The sequence below is a fragment of the Hyla sarda genome, chromosome 9, assembly GCF_029499605.1.
Source record: "Hyla sarda isolate aHylSar1 chromosome 9, aHylSar1.hap1, whole genome shotgun sequence".
Taxonomy (NCBI): domain Eukaryota; kingdom Metazoa; phylum Chordata; class Amphibia; order Anura; family Hylidae; genus Hyla; species Hyla sarda.
Window position 1 is genome coordinate 174,777,665 of NC_079197.1, and position 10,172 is coordinate 174,787,836.

The following is a 10,172-nucleotide window of genomic DNA, read 5'->3' on the forward strand; positions in this document are numbered from 1 at the left end:
CCCAGGGGAGGCAGTTACCGGATAAAGAGAAGGGGAGACCTAAGGGGGGGGGGTACTGTTACGCCTAGCGCTCCGGGCCCCCGCTCCTCCCCGGAGCGCTCACGGCGTCTTTCTCCCTGCAGCTCCCCGGTCAGTCCCGCTGACCGGGAGCGCTGCTCTGTCATGGCCGTTGGGGATGCGATTCGCACAGCGGGACGCGCCCGCTCGCGAATCGCATCCCAGGTCACTTACCCGTTCCCGTCCCCTGCTGTCATGTGCTGGCGCGCGCGGCTCCGCTCTCTAGGGCGCGCGCGCGCCAGCTCCCTGAGACTTAAAGGGCCAGTGCACCAATGATTGGTGCCTGGCCCAATTAGCTTAATTGGCTTCCACCTGGTCCCTGACTATATCTATCCTCCTCCCATGCACTTCCTTGCCGGATCTTGTTGCCCTTGTGCCTAGTGAAAGCGTTTTGTGTGTTTAAAGCCTGTGTACCAGAACTTCTGCTATCTCCCCTGACTACGAACCTTGCCGCCTGCCCCCGACCTTCTGCTACGTCCGACCTTGCTTCTGCCTACTCCCTTGTACCTCGCCTATCTTCAGCAGTCAGAGAGGTTGAGCCGTTGCTAGTGGATACGACTTGGTCACTACCGCCGCAGCAAGACCATCCCGCTTTGCGGCGGGCTCTGGTGAAAACCAGTAGTGACTTAGAACCGGTCCACTAGCACGGTCCACGCCAATCCCTCTCTGGCACAGAGGATCCACCTCCTGCCAGCCGGGATCGTGACAGTGGCCAACACTACCAATATTAATAAGGAGGTGTTTCTGCCAGTTTTCTACCGGAGCCTGAATCTGAAGAGCAACAGCGGTTGTATCGGCTGGATGTAAAGCGATCTCTATCCTGCTATCTTCAGATGGTGCAGCAGTTTCGCAGAGAAGAAAATCTATTTGTTTTACCAGCAGGGATCAACAAGGGGAAGAAGGCCTCTAAGGATACTTTGGCTAGATGGATTCGGATGACCATTGTGGAGGCCTATGTTGGTGAAGGAAAAGAGCCTCCAGCAACCTTACGGGCCCACTCAACGCGTTCCACGTCCACCTCCTGGGCGGAGCGGGAGCAGGTGCCATTGATGGATATCTGTGCTGCGGTTTCTTGGTCCTCTTCCTCCACTTTCGTTAAGCACTACAGGCTGGATTTTCAGAACCCAAACCCAGCCTTCAGCACCGGAGTATTGTCTGCGGCATGTAGAGAATAATCCCCCCCTTTTTGTTTCTATTTTAGATCCCTTCTGTGCTGCCAGAGGGACGAAGAGGAAAGAGGGTATTTTACTTACCGTAATTCTTCTTTCCTCGAGTCCCGAAGGCAGCACAATACCCACCCAATAAATAAGTGTTGCAGTTTTTTGGTCTATATTATTTACACAAGGTGCAGTGTATGCTGGGTACCTATATGGAGCCTCTGACCCAGCCCAGCAATTATGTTAATTTTTATTCTAGGGGATGGTCCTGATTTGGGATGGCGAACTAGGAATATCCCTTCTGTGCTGCCTTCGGGACTCGAGGAAAGAAGAATTACGGTAAGTAAAATACCCTCTATCTCCTGTATATAGTGATATGGACCATGCTGGTATAACCTGGGTATATACTGTATATAATATATATGTACAGCTGGTATAAGTTATATATCTCCTGTATATAGTGATATGGACCATGCTGGTATAACCTGGGTATATACTGTATATAATATATATGTACAGCTGGTATAAGTTATAAATCTCCTGTATATAGTGATATGGACCATGCTGGTATATACTGTATATAATATATATATGTACAGCTGGTATAAGTTATATATCTCCTGTATATAGTGATATGGACCATGCTGGTATATACTGTATATAATATATATGTACAGCTGGTATAAGTTATATATACTGTATATAATACATATGTACAGCTGGTATAAGTTATATATCTCCTGTATATAGTGATATGGACCATGCTGGTATAACCTGGGTATATACTGTATATAATATATATGTACAGCTGGTATAAGTTATATATCTCCTGTATATAGTGATATGGACCATGCTTGTATAACCTGGTATATACTGTATATAATATATATGTACAGCTGGTTTAAGTTATATATCTCCTGTATATAGTGATATGGACCATGCTGGTATAACCTGGGTATATACTGTATATAATTATATATGTACAGCTGGTATAAGTTATATATATCTCCTGTATATAGTGATATGGACCATGCTGGTATAACCTGGGTATATACTGTATGTAATTATATATGTACAGCTGGTATAAGTTATATATCTCCTGTATATAGTGATATGGACCATGCTGGTATAACCTGGTATATACTGTATATAATATATATGTACAGCTGGTATAAGTTATATATCTCCTGTATATAGTGATATGAACCATGCTGGTATAACCTGGTATATACTGTATATAATATATATGTACAGCTGGTATAAGTTATATATCTCCCGTATATAGTGATGGACCATGCTGGTATAACCTGAGTATATACTGTATAATATATATGTACAGCTGGTATAAGTTATATATCTCCTGTATATAGTGATATGGACCATGCTGGTATAACCTGAGTATATACTGTATATAATATATATATATATGTACAGCTGGTATAAGTTATATATATCTCCTGTATATAGTGATATGGACCATGCTGGTATAACCTGGTATATACTGTATATAATATATATGTACAGCTGGTATAAGTTATATATCTCCTGTATATAGTGATATGGACCATGCTGGTATAACCTGAGTATATACTGTATATAATATATATATATATGTACAGCTGGTATAAGTTATATATATCTCCTGTATATAGTGATATGGACCATGCTGGTATAACCTGGTATATACTGTATATAATATATATGTACAGCTGGTATAAGTTATATATCTCCTGTATATAGTGATATGGACCATGCTGGTATAACCTGGGTATATACTGTATATAATAAACATGTACAGCTGGTATAAGTTATATATCTCCTGTATATAGTGATATGGACCATGCTGGTATAACCTGGTAGATAATGTATATAATATATATGTACAGCTGGTATAAGTTATATATCTCCCGTATATAGTGATATGGACCATGCTGGTATAACCTGAGTATATACTGTATATAATATATATATATATGTACAGCTGGTATAAGTTATATATATCTCCTGTATATAGTGATATGGACCATGCTGGTATAACCTGGTATATACTGTATATAATATATATGTACAGCTGGTATAAGTTATATATCTCCTGTATATAGTGATATGGACCATGCTGGTATAACCTGGGTATATACTGTATATAATAAACATGTACAGCTGGTATAAGTTATATATCTCCTGTATATAGTGATATGGACCATGCTGGTATAACCTGAGTATATACTGTATATAATATATATATATATATGTACAGCTGGTATAAGTTATATATATCTCCTGTATATAGTGATATGGACCATGCTGGTATAACCTGGTATATACTGTATATAATATATATGTACAGCTGGTATAAGTTATATATCTCCTGTATATAGTGATATGGACCATGCTGGTATAACCTGGGTATATACTGTATATAATAAACATGTACAGCTGGTATAAGTTATATATCTCCTGTATATAGTGATATGGACCATGCTGGTATAACCTGGTAGATAATGTATATAATATATATGTACAGCTGGTATAAGTTATATATCTCCCGTATATAGTGATATGGACCATGCTGGTATAACCTGAGTATATACTGTATAATATATATGTACAGCTGGTATAAGTTATATATCTCCTGTATATAGTGATATGGACCATGCTGGTATAACCTGGGTATATACTGTATATAATATATATGTACAGCTGGAATAAGTTATATATCTCCTGTATATAGTGATATGGACCATGCTGGTATAACCTGGTATATACTGTATATAATATATATGTACAGCTGGTATAAGTTATATATCTCCTGTATATAGTGATATGGACCATGCTGGTATAACCTGAGTATATACTGTATATAATATATATATATATGTACAGCTGGTATAAGTTATATATATCTCCTGTATATAGTGATATGGACCATGCTGGTATAACCTGGTATATACTGTATATAATATATATGTACAGCTGGTATAAGTTATATATCTCCTGTATATAGTGATATGGACCATGCTGGTATAACCTGAGTATATACTGTATATAATATATATGTACAGCTGGTATAAGTTATATATCTCCTGTATATAGTGATATGGACCATGCTGGTATAACCTGGGTATATACTGTATATAATTATATATGTACAGCTGGTATAAGTTATATATCTCCTGTATAAAGTGATATGGACCATGCTGGTATAACCTGGGTATATACTGTATATAATATATATGTACAGCTGGTATAAGTTATATATCTCCTGTATATAGTGATATGGACCATGCTGGTATAACCTGGGTATATACTGTATATAATATATATATATATATGTACAGCTGGTATAAGTTATATATCTCCTGTATATAGTTATATGGACCATGCTGGTATAACCTGGTATATACTGTATATAATATATATGTACAGCTGGTATAAGTTATATATCTCCTGTATATAGTGATATGGACCATGCTGGTATAACCTGAGTATATACTGTATATAATATATATGTACAGCTGGTATAAGTTATATATCTCCTGTATATAGTGATATGGACCATGCTGGTATAACCTGGGTACATACTGTATATAATATATATGTACAGCTGGTATAAGTTATATATCTCCTGTATATAATGATATGGACCATGCTGGTATAACCTGGTATATACTGTATATAATATATATGTACAGCTGGTATAAGTTATATATCTCCTGTATATAGTGATATGGACCATGCTGGTATAACCTGGTATATACTGTATATAATATATATGTACAGCTGGTATAAGTTATATATTTTCTTGTATATGTTATTAATATTATTATAATATATTTTCCCAGGTTATAATAAGCGAATACAAGTCATGTAGATGAGGATTAGGATGACGTACGTGATATCTGTCATTGGTGATGGGAATTCCAGCTCCCTATATGATTATACATAAGGGAGACTTACCTGCCTCACATTGTAAGGAGACCCCAGAACAGGCATGTGATATAATAATAGCAGACACCGACCAGTAGGGGGAGATAACTACAACTTTATTGAGTTCAGGATGTAATAATGAGCACCGATCCCTCACAGCACGGCGCACACCAATCACAGCACGGCGCACACCAATCTCTTGTCACGGAAAGGATTCTCAGCAGACGGAACTGGAGAAACCAGCGGATCCGAGACTGAGTGAGACTGACAGAAGGAGAGGATGTCCGACACCACCACCGACACCTGCAAGACAGCAACAAGTGATACACTACATATGTATATTAGTGATGTCATACAGGAGCTGTGATCACATGTCATATTACTATTATATTATATCAGTGATGTCATACAGGGGGCGGGGCTGTGATCACATGTCATATTACTATTATATTATATCAGTGATGTCATACAGGGGGCGGGGCTGTGATCACATGTCATATTACTATTATATTATATCAGTGATGTCATACAGGGGGTGGGGCTGTGATCACATGTCATTATATGACTATTATATTATATCAGTGATGTCATACAGGGGGCGGGGCTGTGATCACATGTCATTATATGACTATTATATTATATCAGTGATGTCATACAGGGGGCGGGGCTGTGATCACATGTCATTATATTACTATTATATTATATCAGTGATGTCATACAGGGGGTGGGGCTGTGATCACATGTCATATTACTATTATATCAGTGATGTCATACAAGGGGCGGGGCTGTGATCACATGTCATTATATTACTATTATATTATATCAGTGATGTCATACAGGGGGCGGGGCTGTGTTCACATGTCATATTACTATTATATTATATCAGTGATGTCATACAGGGGGCGGGGCTGTGATCACATGTCATTATATTACTATTATATTATATCAGTGATGTCATACAGGAGCTGTGATCACATGTCATATTACTATTATATTATATCAGTGATGTCATACAAGGGGCGGGGCTGTGATCACATGTCATTTTATTACTATTATATTATATCAGTGATGTCATACAGGAGGTGGGGCTGTGATCACATGTCATTATATTACTATTATATTATAACAGTGATGTCATACAGGGGGCGGGGCTGTGATCACATGTCATTATATTACTATTATATCAGTGATGTCATACAAGGGGCGGGGCTGTGATCACATGTCATTATATTACTATTATATTATATCAGTGATGTCATACAGGGGGCGGGGCGGGGCGGTGCTGTGATCACATGTCATATTACTATTATATTATATCAGTGATGTTATACAAGGGGCGGGGCTGTGATCACATGTCATTATATTACTATTATATTATATCAGTGATGTCATACAGGAGGTGGGGCTGTGATCACATATCCTTATATTACTATTATATCAGTGATGTCATACAGGGGGCGGGGCTGTGATCACATGTCATTATATTACTATTATATTATAACAGTGATGTCATACAGGGGGCGGGGCTGTGATCACATGTCATTACATTATATCAGTGATGTCATACAGGGGGCGGGGCTGTGATCACATGTCATTATATTACTATTATATCAGTGATGTCATACAGGGGGCGGGGCTGTGATCACATGTCATTATATTACTATTATATTATAACAGTGATGTCATACAGGGGGCGGGGCTGTGATCACATGTCATTATATTACTATTATATCAGCGATGTCATACAGGGGGCGGGGCTGTGATCACATGTCATTATATTACTATTATACCAGTGATGTCATACAGGGGCGGGGCTGTGATCACATGTCATTATATTACTACTAAATTATATCAGTGATGTCATACAGGAGACGGGGATGAGATCACATGTCATTATGTTACTAGTATATCAGTGATGTCATACGGGGGCGGAGCTGTGATCAGTGTCATTATATTACTATTATATCAGTGATGTCATACAGGGGGTGGGGCTGTGATCACATGTCATTATATTTCTATTATACTATATCAGTGATGTTATACAGGGGGAGGGGCTTTGATCACATGTCATTATATTACTATTATATTAGTGATGTCATACAGGGAGCGGGGCTTTGATCACATGTCATTATATTATCAGTGATGTCATACAGGGGGTGGGGCTGTGATCACATGTCATTATATTACTATTATATCAGTGATGTCATACAGGGGGTGGGGCTGTGATCACATGTCATTATATTACTATTATATCAGTGATGTCATACAGGGGGCAGGGCTGTGATCACATGTCATTATATTACTATTATATCAGTGATGTCATACAGGGGGCAGGGCTGTGATTACTTCATATTACTATTATATCAGAATTTTCAACTCCCATTTCTGATTAGTTTTATTTGCAAAATTTACAAACTTTCAGCTGTACTTTTTGCAATCAAAGAAGAACATTGTAAATCCCTCAAAACAACTAATATAACAAACGAATTCTCCTAATTTAACTCAGTATCTTGGATCAGATGAGTAATTCATTGATCACATGACACCCTCCTTAGCTAAGCTTCTATGCAGAAGTTTCCAGAAAGGCTGTGGTAAGTCTTTCTAGTCCAACCCCTTCTTCCCAGAAGGTTGGACCCAAAAATTAGTTGTTGTATGGCCATGGTCAGAGCAACATTTCTCCTAGGTACTGTATACCTAGCCTAGTGTGTTCCTCCCAGGCCTATGCTGTCCTGTATCCTGTTTAAGTCAAAGCCTAACCTAAGACAGATTATATTATATCAGTGATGTCATACAGGGGGCGGGGCTGTGATCACATGTCATATTACTATTATATTATATCAGTGATGTCATACAGGGGGTGGGGCTGTGATCACATGTCATTATATGACTATTATATTATATCAGTGATGTCATACAGGGGGCGGGGCTGTGATCACATGTCATTATATGACTATTATATTATATCAGTGATGTCATACAGGGGGCGGGGCTGTGATCACATGTCATTATATTACTATTATATTATATCAGTGATGTCATACAGGGGGTGGGGCTGTGATCACATGTCATATTACTATTATATCAGTGATGTCATACAAGGGGCGGGGCTGTGATCACATGTCATTAAATTACTATTATATTATATCAGTGATGTCATACAGGGGGCGGGGCTGTGTTCACATGTCATATTACTATTATATTATATCAGTGATGTCATACAGGGGGCGGGGCTGTGATCACATGTCATTATATTACTATTATATTATATCAGTGATGTCATACAGGAGCTGTGATCACATGTCATATTACTATTATATTATATCAGTGATGTCATACAAGGGGCGGGGCTGTGATCACATGTCATTTTATTACTATTATATTATATCAGTGATGTCATACAGGAGGTGGGGCTGTGATCACATGTCATTATATTACTATTATATTATAACAGTGATGTCATACAGGGGGCGGGGCTGTGATCACATGTCATTATATTACTATTATATCAGTGATGTCATACAAGGGGCGGGGCTGTGATCACATGTCCTTATATTACTATTATATTATATCAGTGATGTCATACAGGGGGCGGGGCGGGGCGGTGCTGTGATCACATGTCATATTACTATTATATTATATCAGTGATGTTATACAAGGGGCGGGGCTGTGATCACATGTCATTATATTACTATTATATTATATCAATGATGTCATACAGGAGGTGGGGCTGTGATCACATATCCTTATATTACTATTATATCAGTGATGTCATACAGGGGGCGGGGCTGTGATCACATGTCATTATATTACTATTATATTATAACAGTGATGTCATACAGGGGGCGGGGCTGTGATCACATGTCATTACATTATATCAGTGATGTCATACAGGGGGCGGGGCTGTGATCACATGTCATTATATTACTATTACTATTATATCAGTGATGTCATACAGGGGGCGGGGCTGTGATCACATGTCATTATATTACTATTATATTATAACAGTGATGTCATACAGGGGGCGGGGCTGTGATCACATGTCATTATATTACTATTATATCAGCGATGTCATACAGGGGGCGGGGCTGTGATCACATGTCATTATATTACTATTATACCAGTGATGTCATACAGGGCGGGGCTGTGATCACATGTCATTATATTACTACTAAATTATATCAGTGATGTCATACAGGAGACGGGGATGAGATCACATGTCATTATGTTACTAGTATATCAGTGATGTCATACGGGGGCGGAGCTGTGATCAGTGTCATTATATTACTATTATATCAGTGATGTCATACAGGGGGTGGGGCTGTGATCACATGTCATTATATTTCTATTATATTATATCAGTGATGTTATACAGGGGGAGGGGCTTTGATCACATGTCATTATATTACTATTATATCAGTGATGTCATACAGGGAGCGGGGCTTTGATCACATGTCATTATATTATCAGTGATGTCATACAGGGGGTGGGGCTGTGATCACATGTCATTATATTACTATTATATCAGTGATGTCATACAGGGGGTGGGGCTGTGATCACATGTCATTATATTACTATTATATCAGTGATGTCATACAGGGGGCAGGGCTGTGATCACATGTCATTATATTACTATTATATCAGTGATGTCATACAGGGGGCAGGGCTGTGATCACATGTCATTATATTACTATTATATCAGTGATGTCATACAGGGGGCAGGGCTGTGATTACTTCATATTACTATTATATCAGAATTTTCAACTCCCATTTCTGATTAGTTTTATTTGCAAAATTTACAAACTTTCAGCTGTACTTTTTGCAATCAAAGAAGAACATTGTAAATCCCTCAAAACAACTAATATAACAAACGAATTCTCCTAATTTAACTCAGTATCTTGGATCAGATGAGTAATTCATTGATCACATGACACCCTCCTTAGCTAAGCTTCTATGCAGAAGTTTCCAGAAAGGCTGTGGTAAGTCTTTCTAGTCCAACCCCTTCTTCCCAGAAGGTTGGACCCAAAAATTAGT

At 38.5% G+C, this 10,172-nt stretch overlaps 1 protein-coding gene across 1 annotated transcript in view; it reads right to left on the reverse strand.

The window, feature by feature from the left end:
- Nucleotides 1–5,236: 5,236 nt before the first annotated feature.
- GNG8 (G protein subunit gamma 8) overlaps nt 5,237–10,172 on the reverse strand; it is an 11,712-nt gene continuing 6,776 nt past the window's right edge. The window contains exon 3 of the mRNA XM_056538692.1: nt 5,237–5,444. Coding sequence (XP_056394667.1) covers nt 5,316–5,444 — 129 coding nt within the window. The 3' untranslated portion in view covers nt 5,237–5,315. The remainder of the gene's footprint in view (nt 5,445–10,172) is intronic.